This window comes from Botryllus schlosseri, chromosome 16 (assembly GCF_051294905.1).
Source record: "Botryllus schlosseri isolate E-star chromosome 16, Bs_hap1, whole genome shotgun sequence".
Taxonomy (NCBI): domain Eukaryota; kingdom Metazoa; phylum Chordata; class Ascidiacea; order Stolidobranchia; family Styelidae; genus Botryllus; species Botryllus schlosseri.
The window spans coordinates 2,981,939-3,001,827 of NC_137251.1; the positions used below are offsets into that span (position 1 = coordinate 2,981,939).

Sequence of the window (19,889 nt, forward strand, 5' to 3'; positions counted from 1 at the left end):
GTATTCAAGTGAAAATCAGGGGCATTAGATAACATTTGGGAATCAGTTGACTGGTGCGGCCCGCGAGCGATTTAAAGGTTATGAAGAATCCGGCCCGCGACGTAATTTGGGTTTGACAGCCCTGCGATACAGTCTCCACTTATCATGTATTGGAGGCTTCTCTGACGATAATATAACCAATTAGTATTGGTCTTCATGTGTTTGACGTCGCTCTCATTTTATGCTTCTCGCATGTCATTCTTATGTCAAGATCCTTATCTGCATGCGCAATGCGCATTTACTGACTCTCGCCCCTGACGAGAGTCATTCGAATAGCTAGTATGAAATATGAATATGACTGTACGCCTACTGCTCGCTGCGTATATAGCGTACGGCCGCATTCTAGCAGGCAATCGTAATGGCCCACCCGGAGGCCAAATATCCATGGTAAATTGGCCACGCACCGCGGCAGCTACATAATTTCGCCGGTTAGGCAACCGGGTTATAGGCAAACCTTCACCACCAATGCAGGTAATAGAGAATAGGTATTGATTGAAATCGAGCCCACAATCTCTCGTCGGTGTTCCAGTAGTGGCGTGCACTCTATGCAGTCAGTGCTAGTATATCACGTTCGCATTTCCCATCAAAATTCACGTGATAGTCGCTCAAGTTCTTCTACTCACCGTTTAAGATCTAAAAAGAGAAAGAAAATACATGCTTTCACCAATTGACTATATTGTTTCATTTCGTGCATGCCTCTGACACGGAAAAGCTACAGCAAAAACTACTGGGATCGTCAGTAACTGGGAGGCTATACAATTGGCCATCGATTGGCATCTCGTGTTTAATTCCCGACATTCCAAAAGCCATATAGTGACCGGAACATGTCATTTGAGGGTGATGTTAATGAAGGAGATTGGGCAGCTAGCATGGGTCGAAGGCGCGGAAATATGCTTTTTCCCAATTCTAAATGCTGGGCATCTGAATTCTATTTGTGATTGCTATGCCACAATTTCGGTAACTTACGTATTAAAACATATTTTTATTCTGGTTACGCTCATTCCACGGGCACCAATTACGCTGAATTGCAACAGGATATACTCACCAGAGGAATCTCGAATTTGCAGGTATCCCGTTGACCATCTACATCTAGAAATATGAATGGGGCGTAATTGCATATGCGACCGCAAAAGTGTTTTACACGGCAGGCTAAATACATATAGTACTGGCCTGATAACGATACCTGTACTTTTGCTTCCTATGCAAAAACTGATTACAGCAACGACAAATGGATGAAGGGTCCTCATCGATGATAAAATATCGCGTAAAACCAATGCACTGAAAACACAAGTAATGTTTAAGGTCTATAACTATACAATTGTATTATAAATATATAATAAAGCCCACTTTACGCTTGGCCTTGCGAGGGTGGATTGATTTATAACAATATTTGTATTTGTCAGCGTTAGAACATTTTCAAAGTAGGCCTATGCCTTATCTATATTGCTTCGAGGAATGAATGAATACCAAAACGATATTCCAAACACTTAAGCATGAGAACCGCGCCATCACCTCATAGGCTACAGCACCATAATTCCCATTCAAAGCAGTAGCATATTCAAATACAGAACTTCAATTTACTATTGAATACTAGCAAACTAAGCGTTTGCCCTTCATTTGTTTCTTCCTGACGCGGTGGTGAGTCACTTATTTCAACTGTCATAATTTCATTTCCCGATCTGCATATATGCGGATATACTGTAGTAACACAATGTCAGCGTAAGCTTCCACACTTTATGAATTCGACTCCCTTTAGCGACTATATAAGTAAAAGCCTGATGGTGGTGTTCATCTCGAAAAGCAAGATATATTTTGTTTTACACGCCATAAACATGTAGCAGACACATTCAAACTCGGGTAAATTGTCAAAGATGCATGTTGGTAATGGTGGTGAAGCACTTCATTGATTTTGAATATATTTTGTAAATGTCACAAGCATGGATATCTAGAAGTTATAGATATCCCTGGTCACAAGATCGTGATGCTATATATGTCATGCGAAGACAGATAGGACATAGGATGTATTGAGTTTTCAGTGAGCTTGAGAGTGTTCGTAACCAGGAAGTAGTAGTAGAATAGGCGATAAAATCTTGCAATGTAATTCAATTTAAAAGCTCCATTACTTTTAAACACATTCGAGCAATTATTCCTGACGTAGAACTTAGTCCACAGAATGCATTAGGGCCCTGCGAATTTTCGCGCATTCTCTTTCAACTTATAGAGATCTTTCCGTCTAGGTAGCTATTGGATATGTCATATTATTATGATGTCGATTGGCTTAGCCCGCTTGTTGTGTAGGGCTTCAGAGACACGTTATTCAAGAACATCGACGGAAAATGTTAATATTCATTGAAGGTTTTCACAATTTTCCTTTACTCATCCTGGCACTGCCTCACGTGCCTCCCTTGACCGCACGTCACTGGAACCCGATCTTGAATAAACTAGCCAAATTCACATATTCAAGTCAAAGTCATCGCAAAGGAACTTGAGCACCGGTGCCCCGGCCGACCGATTCCCGGTGCCCGCTGATAGTGTCAATGCTCAACCGACCCGCCGGCTCTTACGTCAATCCTGTCCCGAAGTTACGGATATGATTTGTTGTTTGCCCTTGGCTATATAGTTTCGTCGGCCTTGGACCTTTGAGACCTGCTACGGATGAGTTGGACCTCGCGCGAAAATTAAATCGTCTCAATCGAATTTCCAACGGTCGACGCAAGTTCACCGGACACCGCGCTGCTTTAGGGAGCCTCCCATTCTATCCCCTGGAGAATGGATTCCAGTGTTTCCGCTCCTCCTTCATCGCACTGCCCGCCGAAGCGCCATTACCCAGGTTCCCTTTCAGACTATGTGAGGCAAAGAGTAGCAACGCTCCCACGACCGCGAACTTCTTTTGCTTGTTCATAGGGTCGACTGACCCATGCTCAATTGCTGTTCTCGCTGAACTTAAAAATTTATACTTGATACGCAGGTGGTCAGTAACGAAGAACTTCCACTTTTCCGTAAATCTAATTTTCCCGCTACTGCTACTTCGTAATATTTTGTGATTTACTTACTTTTCGTTATTTGCAGTGTTATTCCAGTGCGAGAAAGAATTTATGGCAATTTTCACGGAGTACTAACCAAAATTCAAAATTCGCAAAAGTAAACTTTTGTTTGAATTTTCGTTGTGCTGATAATCAGGGTAGAGTTTATGCCATAATTTACACGTTTGCCTTTACAAAACACTTCCAATAATGAATTTACTTGTGGAATAGCGTCAGTTAAATGATGTTTGGGATTACAAATTAGCCTAGTACTGTGTGTTTTGTCTTTCAATGGTGTGCCCGTTAATGCAACATTACGTTTAAGGGGGTACGTCGTCCTGCAGAGGGGGGTGATAAATGGACTCAAATGGCTCTTTGTATGCAAAGGTTTGCCAACCTCCACCCTGATCTACGATCTATTACAAGCCAACTGTTACACAAACAGAAACAGATACAAACAATACGAAATACACGGTCTATTGCTCACCGATACTGCGGCATTCAGCAAATATTGATTACTAGCTGGTATTTGCCAGACTATTTCGAAGAGGAACTTATGATTTGCTACTAGCAATGTCGCCACAAAGGACAGGCCAATAGATTCAGGAAATCCATTGGATATTATCATCAAGACTCAGGTGCGCTTTTATGGTTGTTGCGTTCATTTTAGTTACAAACTTCATTTTATGTATGCATGTTCAGCAGAACTTAGATTCCCGAATGTTTGAGTAGGCCTACCACTCTTAATCATCTTCCCTAGAATTATATAGTATAAAAGATATGAATTCTGCCGTGTTTTGAATAGTTTCGGAGTTTATAATATAATAGAGGAAGCGATACACGTGCTCAATGATGATAAAATGTGACCATGGCCATCTTATGAACGACAAATGTCAGGCCATTCCGGATAGGCCAAGGCTACATCTCGTATCATTTTTTCAGGAACATGATCGATAAACTCTGCCGAGTTACGCCGTTGCGACCGTAATTGATATATGATATCGCATCATAAGTCGTTGTAAGTGGCTTAAATAACAGCTAAGGGAATACATTCATATATTAACATCAGTTAATTCCACCAATCAACGCTCTTCAACTCAGCAATGTCGTCGAGTTCGCAGTCCAATGTGAAACAAAATCCTTCGTCAAATGTGATGACGTCGACGAAGGAGACAATACCGCAGGAACAGGTTGGTCTGCCAAAGTTTGTCTCGCTGCTCACGTGATATATGATATTTACTGACAAAGCTATAAGGTTATTCTCGCTTCGCAATTTTAAGCCTATGTAGAGTGTACACAGCTCGTTGTTCGCTATCGAAACGGCAGATCTAGTAGGCTACATTCGGTGATTACTTATTTCAATCGATATTCCTCGGAGAACTAGGGCTCCGTGAATGATCTCGCGATGGCCGCAAAACGTTTGTAGTTTGATTCTGTTCTCACTGTGCTGATCTGATACGGAGCTGAACTCCGGTAAATCATTTTATATACTGTTGCAATCGTTACAATAAGAGTGTAATTACACGAGTCTATTCCTCCTTCATTACGATACAGTAGTCAATGAATTTAATATTTTGCTGTAAATTTCATCATTTTACCATGATTCATAAGTTTCATTTGATTCTACTCAAGATGACTGTACGGTAGGGCTGTACAGAAATAATTCAGGTTGCCTAAAAATCGCTTCACACCAATTTTGGCTCAATTTCAACCTCCAGTTAGAAGCATTGCTATATAAGAAAAGAGTTTTAGATTTATTTAACTAAAACAGATATAGATTATTTTCAAATTGTACTGGCTACTACATGAAGGTGTTAGATCAGGAGTGGCCAACCTTTTAGGCCCAGGGGCCACATAGATTTACCAACCATTGCGCGGACCTCTTGAATCGGTGACCATTTTTGCCTTCCGATAGGAGCGAACCGGATTCGGTAACAGTGTAATGTCAACAATACTTATAATAACACGCATCAAAATCAGTAACAATTATGACATGAAGACTCAGTGCCTATCTACGGCCTAGCCGCGCGCAGCGAAAATGTTTCAAAGGTAATGAATGAATTCGGTCAATAATAATGCTATACTTGCATATATTGCGGGTCGCATCTGCATACCTCTGGGCTCATTTGGCAAGGACGTGATTATTCAGCGCTTGGACTCATAAATATCGAAGATTTCGGCTAATATGCGAAACATTGTACTTTATGGCAATTTATTTTTTGAAAATACAACCAATTTCGAGAATTACCCCGCGGGCTACGGGTTGGCCGCCCCTGTGTTAGATTGTCTGAAAAAACGATTTGGCTCAATTGCATTTGCAACCAGTAGAAACGAAGTTATTGGAGTACAAAATTTTGGATTTGAAAAAAATAGTAGGGGAGATGTGGTACCGATGGATCAAAAATTGGAAAATGATCGCTGGCCCCGAAATGTTCAGCTGAAAACAGCAGATCTTTTGCTGACTTAGCACTTTGATACAAGCTCTACGTATCGCGCACATATACATGAATACCCGTCTTTTCAAAAAATATTTATGGACGTTCAAAATTTGTTGCTCGAACGTGTCATCGGTCCCCACCTGGTGGGTCCAATGACACACGACCCGGGGACCTATGACACATATACCTTAAAAAACTCAAATGTGACTACTTTTCTTGCTCAGTATTATAATCTAAGCTGCAGCAAGCCAAAGAAGAATGTTTGGTCGCAACTGTCAAAAAATAGAATTAATATTAACTCAAATGTTGTCATAAAATCACGTTTCGATTTAGGCTCGAACTTATAAATTTGTGGGTACATACAAATTGCCCGAAAATCGACAGTGTGACTTCCAAATACCTCGTTAAAGCGATAAAACATCATATGCAATTATTAGATAAAGATTTGCTGTACGTAGGCATGTTTCATTGATTTCATGGTTAGTATGCTTGATTATTTTGCTTGATTTGGCTATTGTATCATTGGTCCCCACCCTACGAATTTTATACATGAATCCAAAAAAAGTCCACTCAAGGAAAGTACTGAAAAAATAATAGATGCCATTATATAGCCTGATACAAGCCCTACACTTCACAATAAAAATGATTGCTGGTTTGTTCGTGTTGAAGGTTACAAAGAAAAATGTATATGTCGATCTAAATTTAATTCAGACCCCCCAAAACAAAAATCATCTGTGAGAGACCCCATAGCTCGCCCACGTCGAATTTTCTTGTATGTGAGGAAAGATTTTGCCAGCATGCAATTGTAGACAAGTTCACGGAGTGTAATCATGGAATTATCATAGAGAATTTTCAAAGTATTTTCGGTCCCAGTGATCCATCGGTACCACATCTCCCCTATATACGGTGACAAGTTCATTAATTTAATCTATTATAGATCTACCCTCCGAAAATACTAAGATTCGAAATCCTAAATCTTGAACACCAATAATTTCGCTACTACTGGTTGGAATTGAGCCAAATTTGTTGCGCATCATTTCTTCAAAGCTTAGACAACCTAAGAATTTCATGAGGAATTTCAGTGAAATTTAGAAATGCCTCATGTTTTTCTTTATTAAATAATTTAAAAACTATTTTGTTGTATAGCAATGCTTCTACAGGTTAGAATTGAGTCAAATTGGTGCCCAGCGTTGTTTAGGCAACCCGACAATTTTATCCAGTAGCCGGTAAAAAAGTTATTTTTAAACAGTCCTTCTCTACGGTAGGTCTGTGCTTAATGCTAATGCACAAGGCGTTTCTTGGTCGAGAAGGGTTGGAAGACACTGATAATTATTATAATACTTTGCTGTAAAACACGACTTAATAACGCTATCACGGCACCTAACTAATTATGCACTCCTCGCACTTCCTGGTTGAATCACGCGAAATCAAGTTACTCCGACTGTTCCGAGCCAAGTGCGTTTTGCTGAAGATTCATGAATTTATCAGCATGGCGAATGACGCCAAGCCAACCTATTGACAAATCTTCCTAATTATTCCGCGTTTATACCCGATATATGCCCTAAAATATAGGCTATCCCCTATATGACTGCTATAAATGTATTCTGAAGGCCTGCTATCGATATTTGGCGATTTAGAAATCTGCATCGAACACTTCACACTACAGCCAGAGCTTTGTACCAACGAACGACTACTACATGCATCGTGATGAATTCAAAACTAGACTCCAATACCCAAGTCCACGTGTTTCTGGCATGTCACAAGGTGAGATTGCCCAAAACTGCTGAAGGTATATCCTAAATGCCATAGTCTGAAGTAGGCCGAATTGTTTTAACAGAATCCCATGAGGTGGGAACATTCCAGCCACTCGGGCAACACCTACCATCCACCTACCATGTGTATCGAGGGATCTCTTCGCCTCAACACAATCAACGATTCCAGCCATTGAACCGCCACCATCAATTACCTTATGGCTATCAGGGCGATCAGAGAATATATCAACAATTGCCACTTTACAACATGTCACCAAGATCGCAGGGTCCTTTTATGCATCATCAACAATACCCTTCACCGTATTTTATCCGAGCGATGAACACGGGGCATAATTATAACGACTGCATAAGGCTCATACCTTATCACGATTTCAGTCACTCCGTATCCGGTCCAGTTCCGCCCAATCTCAGACAAGTGGCGCACCAGACTTCATTTATGCAGCTACCACCTAGTCAGGTAATATTTGATTACGCGTCGCTAGTTCTGTAGCAAGAATATATATGGTTCAGTCTCGCACGTGCTTTTCATTCTTTCGACTTAAATCCGTCCGTGGCTATATCGACTTCCACAAAACGAAACGACCGACACTGTCTACGACTCTTAACAGTGTATTCCAGCCCGCTTAGGACTACAAGGACAACGAAATACCCTAATTCCTATTTTACATCCAGTCATATGCAGCTGAAGAAACTTATCGGTTGCCAAGCCAAACATTTCGACCGTTTGAATGCTCACCTTACAATGAATTCACCCATCACACAGATGGACTCATCTGGGATATGAGCACTTTGTCTGTCTCACCAGGATCAAGAGAGCAGCAACAGTATGAAGGTAGGCACAATATCCCACAAGACTTAAGACATCAAATAAATGGAGTTTCACGACATCAGTGCATCTATCATCCCACAGGCGAAAATACCCGTTTGAATTTAATTCAGAATAGCGGATTTATTAAGGAATTCTCTTTTGCTCAATTCCCTCCATTTTCCACCGTGTATGAAGAAATCTGTAAGGTGGAAAAGGAAAATATATTTTGTCCTATAAACCAGTGCTTCCCCACCTTTATCGGTTCGCGACCCACTTTTCATCCAAATTTCCTTATGCGACCCACCACGAGATAAGACAAAACGAATGAGAGCGCGATTCAGCGCACGATGCGTCGTTCATGTCGTTTGTGGTATTCATGTTGTTTTTCGACTGCGATGGTCATCTACAACAGCTCGATATTCCTTATTTTGATTCCGTAGCTGCCGACTTGCAGCACGGCCCACTTCTTGGCTTTTTCCATACATCGCTTACGCGGATGGGATGGAGAGTAGGAGCCTACAAGTTGCGCGATAATTCAGGAATACAGGTGTATGAAGCAGATAAAGATGATTAACAGATGATTAAAAACGAGAAGGCGCGTATCATTTCCGTTTAACACTATCGGGTTCTGAGCAGCTTGCGTCGCCGCAATTTACTCACTATAGAACCAAAGCGTTCAACATACCCAAAACCTTTGGAGTAAGGAATTAATTCCAATTCTCAGGCATACACAATAACACACTGTCCACTTTCGCGCTCCAATCAAAATGACTGTCACGGAAATTATGGGCGCAAAAACAACTTATTGTAGAGGGATTAAAATGTGTATTGCTCGTGTAATCGTGAGAAGATATGCCACTTGGCATATTAATTAGGAAGCTGTAACATTTAGAAATCCTTCGCAACCCATCCAAAATTGCTTCGCGACCCACCGGTTGGGAAGTGCTTCTGTAAACGACGTGAAAAGGGTGAAAATGCTGGAAAGTAGCGTCACTTATGACGAAGGAAAAACTTCACATAATTCTGCACCCTCATAATCCTGAAGCCTATTCTTGGTGCACTATGACGTCGCTCTGTCAGCTTTCTATGCTTTGTTATAAATAAAGCAGTCCCCATCGAACACGCGATTTCTTCATCGAAGCGTAGTGATTGAAGCATAGCCTTTATAAATTAGTCGGGCCCCGGAAGTGGCTGGCCGACTTGGTGCTCTCCTCGTAGGCTCGTAGTGTCGTGCAGCGACACCATGTGGTCAACTGAAACTCGTCTTTTTACATGTGTATTTGCTACTTCTGCTTCCCACATTCCAGAGAGCATTCTGCCCCCAACCATCGCGCATGGGTTGCTACAGGCTGGAAGTATACCATCTAGCTACGGAAATCCATATCCACCCGTTCAAAGATCCGGAGTTGGCTACCCTTCCACATATTCAAATCGACAACCCAGAATGAACCACAGTGTTGCTAGTTTTCCCGATGATTCCATGTCGCATCATTCGGACCAAAGCTTCACTGCACCTAAGGTCGGAATTTTTAAACTATAGTGTGATTTTTTTTCTCAGTAATATGTTTTTACAGATGCCTGTTGTCGGTGCGAGCGACTTTCAACTGGCGGCGACTCAACGTAATTACGAACGTATTTAGAGATTAATTGTAGGCTACATGACCTCAGATAGAGATTTGATTGAGACTTTGTTTAAAGGTTGTTCCTATCCCAGACACCAGGTGTCTAAGAGTGATGTACGGACGCAGTTACCCGAAAAAGCCAACGATGGGAATGTGGAAAGTATGAACAGTAGGCCCGCAATCCTTCTCAATAAAGTAGCTTCCATCAGTGTAGAACTCAGTCATTGGCTCAGTAACGAAGGACTTCCGCTTTTCGGCGTACTCAAGTAGGCATTTCTCATTGACTCCAGTGTTTGTTAAGACTACTTCTTCGACTTCTGCATCACAGTTTCTAAGTCAAACTACTTACTATTAAAGTAGGAAGTAGCTATAAGATTTGTTTGCATCACTCTTATGAGTGAAACTGTCATGATAATCGTGCGAAATAGAATTGTATCACGATAACAGAATATATTTACGACAATTACACCTAAATTTGTTGAGCCGTTTGTCATTTTGCATTAGCCGGTAAGATAACCATTATGCAATTCTAAAAATAGCCACCTCCGATTCACTGCCACAATTATGCGACACCTCTACCAAATCTACAGTTTTGAAACTACCTATTTCAGTAAGTGAGACCGAGACAATTGTAACACATTTTGTGTTTTCTAACATTACGTGTTTTTCTCATGGAAATTTCATTTCCAAAGTTTCATATAATGAAGCCAACAACTCGATAGTTGGTATAAAAACTAAAATGGAACTCAATCAACAATCAATCAGGGAAATTTTGGCACGCGAAAATCGCCGCTCAAATGTTACAATCGCCCCGTACCCAGGGGCAATTGTACCACCTATACGGGACAATTATAGCAGTGTTATATATAACTAAAAACAAACGTAATTAACAACGAAAATGGGAGCACAAATTACATTATTGCATTAAACTATAATGAATGAGAAGTTTAGACGCTTCCAGGCTACACCCATCACATTTTCGCATCTTTTCTTTCGCTTCCTTTCGTGCCTTCTTCACGAGCTCAAAGTGTACAAGAAACACATTCATTCCATCATCTCCCTACATACATTCGGCCTCTTCCACCAAGGTGCTGTTGTTCAGCGTGCATAATGGGTTGGGCATTCGGTCACCCTGCGATGGTGCGAAACCGACCTCGCTAAAATATCTTGGTTAAATGGGCCGATGATGTGTAGCAAAGCGAGGACATAACATTGTGTGGCGTCAAAGCTAATGGCATTCTTTTGTTCCGTACAAAATTAAAATAAATTGTTCACACCAAATGACAAAATGTAAGTGGGCCATGCTCAAAGTCAGGGGATGAGGATTCAGTCATGGGCAAGTTACTTGAGTGACCATTGAAGGTCGACACATCAAAAGTCGATCTACATGAGAAAGGATGGTGTAATTATGGAAATAAACGAACCCTATAAGATTCACATCACCACTTTTGTATTGGCTTTTTGACTCTCGATCACATTAAAAGTGATATGGTAAGGTAGTATCTGTTCTGGTATTGAACTTCTGGCTGTTACAAGATTCATCTACAGTAGATAAAAGGTTATACCAGCATCGTTTCTGTAGACAACCCAACACTTCCATGGGGTGAACAGAAAGTTTTGAAATTTTTTTATAATATTTTTATATAATAAATAGAAAGTTTGTTCTTCTGTAGCAATGCGGCTACTGGTTGGAATTGAACCAAATTTGATGTGCAGGCTTAAATTAGGTAACCTAACAATTTTATCAAGTAGTCAGTACAATTTAAGAAAAAAAGTCATTTTATAAGAGTCTTACTGCGCAGTCAAAATATCAAGCCGAATTCCCCACTCTAATAGCGGTGAGGTCGATTGTTGCATTTGCCGGTGTTAAATTTGTCCCCGGTCTCCCCTACTTTCAGACTGACATTTTCTTCTACCACATGCCATCGTTTCAGCATGTTTTCGAAATCTCTTTTCTACTTGTAATGGGGTAGAAAATCTCGGCGTGAATTCAGCCTCTATTTGACCAACTTCTTTGACTATATACACTAGCGGCTGACAACCTGCTGAGATCCCGACTCAAATTCATTAATCTTCACCCGAAACCAGTGTTTCTTAACCTTTACTAACCCGCGGAACACTGACGCTATTCTGCAAGCATTCGCGGGACACCACATTTTCGCTGAATCGTCATTACAAAAAAATGTACCCCGATTAACATCTAATACATTACTATATAGATTACTGGTGCATAAAGGGAACTATGCTCGAATAGAGTGTTAAAAGAACGAACCCCATAAAATAGGATTTTCACACAAAACGAAGACATTATAATAAATAGACTATAGTTATTGCAAATCAGTGTGACATATGCTGTTCCCTTCCAGACATCAATTCAGAATTGCGAGGCTTCACCTTGGAAAGTGCCATCGTACTGTTCGGTCAAAATGCAAAACGGTTGTACCAATTGCCAAACTAAAAATATCTTATGAATATTGGAGGCAGCATCGTCATTTGGAATAGATGGGGTTTCGATTTCGGACCCTATGCAATCCCTCCTGCATACGACGTACCACCACAGCAGTGACAAGTCGACTTCTGCTAGGCCAGCTAGGGCCTAACTATCTACCAGATATAATGAGCATGGATTAGGATTAAAATTTAGAAAAATCGGATTTGTGAAATTTTGATGGATTGGATTAGGATTTGAGATTTTTTCTTCGATGGATTAGGATTGAATTTACCAAATTTCAGGGAGATTGATGTCCAGAGGAGAACAGTGACCAAGTTTTACGTCCTACCAAAATTACTCAATGTGCTTTGGCTCTCATTTAGCGTTGTATGTATTTTTACAGAATTATAGACATAAGACGAAGGCTTTCTAAGTGGAATTTCAAGTTTGAACCGGATTTGGATTAGTATTAGGATTGAAATCTACAAAATTTCTAGACTAGGATTAGGATTGGAAGCTTCGGATTTGGATTGGATTAGGACATTGCAATTTCAAATCCGCTAATCTCTGCTATCTACCATTAATGCCCATCACAAACCGTATCTCTGAGCTGATCGTGTGCCTTTACCTCCATGAATCTCCTGAGACCGGCTCAGGGTAATCTACCCCTATTGTTCCGTGGAATACCGGTTAAGAACCATTTCTCTAACTATACTCTGCATTTTCACAGCTTCATTAATCAAAGGCGTTACCGGTGACGCAAGCATCACCGTTAAGGACAAGGGACAGCTCCACGTCCACGTTGGTAACAAAGATGAAATGCGTGATAATCCAAGTGCGAACCGCGCCAGCTGGTTTTCTAGTTCAAATCTGGAAGCAATGAACCCGTTCCGATCAGTGCCATCTTTTTCTAGGAAATCCGCAACAAATTGCGCCTTCCACAAATATCTTTAATATCAGCGGTGACTACCACGTCGTTGATCGTCACGAGGACTTCCGTGGAAGCGCGGTGGACACCGTCAACAAAGGGCGGATTAGAAACGATAACATAGACTGCAAAACTATTATCTCAACAGCACCCCACATTATGGACGGGCATATTGATTCCCACGGTGATAGTAAGTGATAACGGTTCATATACAGAAGCAGGTCAAGCTAATAATTATTGAATTCAAACCACATCACATCTCAGCTCTGGTTTTCGTTACCACTGACATACAAAAAGGCTCCAGTTGAGCTAGAGATTCATTAAGAAAATGCTTGTCCCTTGTTGGTGGGTTTACCAGGACATTTCGTAGATATCGGTAACTATTACACCTAGGGTTGCATTTAAAACAAACATCAATTGAAAACAAACATATTTAAAACAAGCACCTAATTTAAAACATGTTGAAAATATAGGGTAGATATTGCTCCTTTGACGAAATATATGTACTATAGCTGCTGAACCGACTATTTTGAGGGTTCCAACCATCACATATCGATATAGGTCGGCAAAATCGGATGGCAATTGTCCGTATAATCATACAACATGTTTTTTGGAAAGTATTTACACAATTATGACATAATTTTACAACTTGAATTTTTTTTTATAAAGGCTTCTGTTAAAAACACTGTTTAAACTTTAAAGCATGTTTTGAACAAAGTGTTTTAAAACACCGTTTGTTTTAAATGCAACTCTGATTGTACCAAGTTTTAAGCTGAGAATCTACGACGTAGTGTATCGCTGAGAATGTTCCTCATTCTAATAATAATACTAATCGGTAATCCATCTAATATATTTGCAGCTAATCATCTCGAAGCTATCATGAAAGCAATTCACGATAGCGCGTGGCAAAAGTCGCATTTCAATATCAACGAAGTGAGCGCAGCGGACCAGATAAACGAGCCCGATTTTGAAGTCTACCCGCAAATGGTGGAGTCGAAGCATTATTACCGAGGCGGACATCACAAGGAAGCGGCAGACGAATCAAATCCAGGCGCGAAAAAGAAGGTTTTCAAGCAACCCCAGTACACCAAAGAGAGGCGTTTCGAATTCGGTAGCGAGCAGGAATCGACCGCCATATCTGATGAGTCTTTGATGGAAAAAATCCACTCGAAACAGGAAAGGTTAGGCGTTTTGGGACTCGTCGCCCAAGCTGGTGCGGGCAAAACAACATGCATGCGGCGATGGGCCAGGCGAACCATGATAAAAAGCAAAATCTATCCTGAAAGTGGATTCATCAGCTCAGACCAATCCCGTTTTAAACTAGTTCACTTCATAAATCTGAAAAGTGTCAAGCAAGCAGAGGAAATGTCGCTACCGCATTTTCTGTTCGGAGAGCTGTTCGCTGACTACAAATCAATGGAAATTATTTATAAATGGATGCTAGAGCATCAAAATGAAGTCGTGATATTCTTCGATGGGTTTGACCAGGCTCCGTGGACTATAGAAGAAGAAAACATCGAGTATCTCAATCCGTTTGCGATTTCCAGCACCGCCACCATATTCTTTAACGTACTGTCTAGGCACCTTCTTCCCGGGGTTCGTGTCGTTCTGTCGTCTCGCGAATACAAAGTCACGTCACTGCCGCAGGAAGCCTGGCTTAAAGACGTCGTTAGTCTCGTTGGCTTTTCGCATTGTGACGCAAAAAAGCTCTTCGACGCCGTCACGGCTGAGACTTCCGCAGCGGAGGGCTCAAAAGGAGTAAGCAACTGGGACCAAATGGCAAGAAAATCAGCCGCCATATTGCCTTTTCTGTCAATCCCGGCTTTTTTGATGTTCGCCGCGATAGTGTACAACTTTTTCGGCAGCCCGCCTACGTGCGCGACGGATTTGATGGCGAAAGTTCTGGAAACTCTGCAAGTATCGCCCATAGTAAAGGAACGAAGACGCATCTGGGATATAATCAACAAATTGAAAGAACTCTCTCAGAGAGGAATGAAAAATGGACTTGTCATATTTTCTACGAGCGACCTCAAACGTTGCGGTTTGTTAATGGAGGACGTTCGAGATTTGCTGCTCATGGTTCCGCGTAGCAGATCTCTGACACATCATCTCGTCGAAGGCGATAATGTATTCTTTTTCTGCCATCAAAGCATGCAAGAATTCCTCTCCGCGTGTGCGATTGTGCAGATGGAGTACAAAGGTTTCAAGGAGTTCGTCGCGACGCATCTACACGAGGACCGGTGGTCAGTGGTTCGTCGTTTTGTTTGTGGGTTGATTTTCGCCGTTACGACCAACTCACACTTACTGGAAGGTGAGTAGGCTAACTGAAAACCATGCATATTACTACAATAAGAGATATGCCCATCATGCCTGCCATATTTCATCATCCAAAAAGTGGACATTTTGCCGGCAAGTAAATCCACGGTAGAATTGTTACGTTTCAAAGTCACGAAGACAAAGCAAAAGTAACAAAACAACAAATGAAATGTATTTTTCAGCCCATGAATACTTTGCGATTCCCTTAACTTTTGACAATTAGGATTGATTATTTTAACGTGTTGGTGAAATTGTTTATACGAAATATCAACAAGCCACCAACTCAAAATGCGTAAAAAGAAGACATTTGGGCACTTTTGAGCGTCCTCGAAGGACCATTCAATTATTTTGATAAAAGAGGACAAATCCTAAAATAAGGCAATGTCGAGTTGACGGGGTCAACTGCAATACTCAAGAAGTTCCTATTTGGGTTAGCTCTATCGAATGTTCTTTGTTCAGTCTCAGATTCATCCAAAAAACAACGATATCTCCGCAGAAGCTTGGCTTCTCAATTGCAATCCGCTGACAAATATCAACTCCTCGAACTTCTCGCGGCTATTTATGAGTCTAACGATTTCGGTCTCATTTCGTCGAATCTAAATAGCATTCAAGTAGAGCGCACGCCGCTCGGACGCGATTCCGCGCATTTGATCAGCTCTCTGATCGCAAGGCGAAAAAAAATCGACTATCTATCGTTGGAATTATCGCAAGTAGACGACGATCTGCTGGAGTTGATGGCCGAGAATATGGAAAACTGTAAAGTGGAGGTAAGCGAACGGTGTGACGTTTGTTCCGTTGTGAAGGTGCACAGTTCCGCTTTCAGATTAATCTTCTGAATCTGCAACACAATAGATTCACCACGAGCGGTCTCAATGCCTTCCTGGAAAACATTGACGCCGCGGAAATTGTCATTCACCACGAAAAATCGTTGGTGGAACCCGACTGTCTTGACTGGAAAGTACGATTTGAATTATATGCATGAGCTAACGGTCAAGCAACTATTGTTGTCAGGCAAATTCGTTTGGTTAGCCGGGACATCAATCTTCAGGTTATGTTATTGCTATGGATCTAACCAGCGAGTTAATCTTTCAGAATATTCGCAGAATGAAGGTTCTTCAGCATGCCATCGACGAGAAAGTCTTATTTGTCTTCATCTCACACCCCGACTCTATTCATTTGGAAATAGATGTCAGCGAAGCCCATCAATATTTTTCTGGATTCCACTCTACGAAGGTAATACACGGTAATCGTCACCGCTGGTGGCATGAGCCTTGCATTTTTGCGTAAATCATCTTTGGTATCCCGTTAAGCGCAATGAAGGTTGTATAATCAATATATGATCGCCATTACACCGATGAAAACTGCTTAGCAAGCTATCAGTTCTACTGACTTTTTAAAATCTGAATAAACTATTCACATGATAGCTTAAAACGTACCGCAATAACACTGTTGTGCGTGATGTCATTATAGCTAGACGGGTCCATCTCACATTAAACAAAAAATAAACTTAGTCAGTGTCTTTTATATTAAATGAGCCTTGACATTACCACTTTCATCCGATGTTCTTACATCGCCATAGGACAATTCGCTCAACATCACTGTGGACGCTTCGCAACATTGCAAAATGATCGACTATGCAATAAGAGCTGTCGATGTTGCCTCCGATTACTTTGACCCGATTGGGGTATCGATCGCTGTGACTGGAAACACTTGCCGACAATATCTGCACTATTATCATCTCATCTCGTCGAAAGGATGGTCTGTCAGCAGAGAGGTATCAGTCATTATTGGATAAGCCTAGGATACTCTTAAATCAAAATCGAAAAACTTATTTACATGCTAGGTCGACGAGGTAGTGGTGGAATTCAGCGAATATGAGTCTCTGGAACATTGCAAGGAAAAGGAGATTTCGTCATTTGTGCACCAGTTCAAGGTAGCATGATTTCGATGCGATTCGGTTCGAACCATATTTTTACGGATTCCGTATCGGGAACAATGAATCTGATGCATCGGCGACAATTATATATTTTAAAATTTAATACCATGATAGCATCTAACTTCTAAACAGTCTTCCCCTACTTAGCCTCCCCATAATCGTATAATGTCGATGGTTCTTCCGGTGTCAAAAAGCCCAGAGAAAACACCTGATGAAGGAAACAAAACAATGAATCGAATGAAAAAGAGCAAACAAGAGCTGTCAAAACAAAAACAGTCGTGACAGTTTAACATCGAACAATAGGCCGATGTGAATACCAAATTGCAGGACCGTACCTTGTCCTTTCGGCATCCTCAAATCTGCTCATGACATGCGTCTTGTTCATCGCATTTTAGATTGTGTGTCTTGATCACGTAAAATATATATGCCTGTGAATAATATGATTATTACCAGGTCATGTCTATCACTGCGGAACCAACAAAAGATGTGTGCAAAGTTATGTCGATATATCCTGTTCATTTACTGGAATTTCTATTTTCATGACAGGTTAAAATTCTAAATTTCGCGATCGGAATCAAGCAATTTCGCCAAATTCCCAGCACTTTGAGGGATATTGTACCCAGGGACTGCGAAATCAGAGTCAACGTATGTGTGAGAATCGGAACGGAGTCGAATTTCCAATCCCTTTTACAGCTCCTAGAAATAAATCAAGTAAGGGCTGAGAATGAGTAGCTTGAATAACACTATATCCAAGTTCTAATCAATTTTAGGTCGAATATCTGCGAGTTGAGTTCCATTATGATGCATCGCAGGACGATCTCTTATCATTGATTAATATCAGCAACGTGAAGAAACAATTATCAATTATCAACTTTCGTGGATGCGTTAAGCTGTTAGAAAGCAAGGAAAACTATATTCGCGAAACCGCAGAACCTCTCGAAATTCCATTGCAATTTATTTCTTCAGAGGGTGAGTGAATAGGCTCGATAATCGAATCATACAAATTCTTAACGTAAGCTATATATATGTATATATGACCTGTTGTTGCATGTCACACGTTCCCTCTTGTGTCTTTACAGCGCTACAAAATGACGATGCTTGGAGCTGGGTATCGTACATTAGTCCTTGAAGAACCCAAACATACCGGTGTTCTGTTGCAGCAATCTTCAAATAACATCAATTCGGTTTTTCACATGTTTCATGTATTTCCTTACGATCTTAAATGCATTGTACATGGTTCATATATCTTCAAATTTAATCCTAAAATCGGCTTCCATGCTACAATTTTGGCGTCTGCAATGCGACTAAGGTAGAGGTTGCCAACCTTTTCGATCAAAGGGCCACGTGAGATTTACGAACCATTGTGCGGGCCACTTGAATGTTGATGGCCTTTTTTTAGTCGTCAAGACTTATATTACTACGCTTTAAAATTGATAACAATTATGCCATGAAAACTGTGAGTGCAGCGTGCATTCATAAATTTTTTAAAAGGTAATGAACGAATTCGATCAATAAATATGTTACTTGCATATATTGGGGGTCGCCTCTGTATACCACTGGGCTCATTTGGCAAGGACAGGATTATTCGGCGTTTAGGACATAGCAATATCGAGGGTTACGGCGAACATGCCTCTATCATTTTGTGCAAATGTGCTATCGCCGACGATTTCGCTGGGAGCGCACAAGCGAAGTCGCATGTTGGACGACACGCATCCCATCATTATTTAGAAGTATCAAGTAATGCGTGCACGCTGTGTATTTTCTTGTTGGCTAATTAGCCTATTAAGTAATTATTAACCTTTCTACGGGCATAGTTAGCAATTAATATCAGTGGCGTTAGTTTTTCATCGACGGATCTATAAATTGATAAGATTTCCATTGTTAGATAGGAACCAACTATAGTCCAGTATTTCATTCTGCTTCTGGGTAGCTTTTATTTCACCGTACCACTTCCGCGTTTCAGTACGGCAAGTTTATGTACCTCGACTTGATCAACGAATATATAATGAATGAATTTCATATGCAATTCTTTTAGCTTGACATTGTTACCGTACTTTCGTCACTGGTCACTTAATCAGGCACGTAGCGTACAGTAGGCTACACTCGTACAGGAATACAACCCAGCGAAGACTGGGGTGCTTTCGTTCGTTACGTTACGTCTTCAATACTGCGACATTTGTTCCGATATAGTTTATATGACTGCACCTTCGACACTTAACGATGATAGTAGTAATAATATATTTCTCTGTTTATCGCTATATCTGCGGAGTGACGTGCAGGGTATGTGAATTTTATTTATGGAGTTTCGCAATTCAGAAATATACAATTGAACCTCCTTATTGCTACTAGCTCAATATCAGCTAGTGTAGGCACGAAAGGAGGCTATATGGTTGCAGAATGCAGCTATCCGCAAAAGGATATCTCTTCTTCTGAAAACCGATGAAAACGTGGACGCCTACTTCACAATATCAAGGGATAGCTGATTACATTTCGCATTACATTGCCATTTTATATCATGTTCGTATCAGAGGTTCAGAGCCTGAAATATGCACGCGGTATGTTGTTTTCAAATGTTG

At 40.9% G+C, this 19,889-nt stretch overlaps 2 protein-coding genes across 8 annotated transcripts in view; one reads left to right on the top strand and one right to left on the bottom strand.

The window, feature by feature from the left end:
• The window catches only part of LOC145458766 (uncharacterized), a 181,010-nt gene that overhangs the window by 120,994 nt on the left and 40,127 nt on the right, over positions 1–19,889 (bottom strand). The gene's annotated exons all lie outside the window — the stretch shown is intronic.
• Positions 3,466–19,652, top strand: LOC145458764 (uncharacterized). Of its 7 annotated transcripts, none has more exons than XM_080337241.1 (20): positions 3,467–3,700; positions 4,005–4,080; positions 4,132–4,252; positions 7,138–7,264; positions 7,338–7,729; positions 7,945–8,104; positions 9,388–9,599; positions 9,655–9,712; positions 9,779–9,862; positions 12,864–12,968; positions 13,048–13,251; positions 13,921–15,372; positions 15,837–16,144; positions 16,201–16,335; positions 16,470–16,610; positions 16,957–17,151; positions 17,221–17,310; positions 17,860–18,024; positions 18,084–18,282; positions 18,393–19,652. In XM_080337241.1, the coding sequence occupies exons 3-20, from the start codon at positions 4,166–4,168 to the stop codon at positions 18,440–18,442; spliced, it is 4,164 nt and encodes a 1,387-aa protein (XP_080193367.1). In that variant the 5' UTR covers positions 3,467–3,700; positions 4,005–4,080; positions 4,132–4,165; the 3' UTR covers positions 18,443–19,652. The 7 variants fall into 7 exon arrangements, with proteins under 7 accessions (XP_080193369.1, XP_080193367.1, XP_080193366.1 ...); XM_080337240.1 differs by having other exon boundaries at positions 4,164–4,252; XM_080337243.1 differs by having other exon boundaries at positions 3,466–3,700; positions 4,005–4,252; positions 9,655–9,700.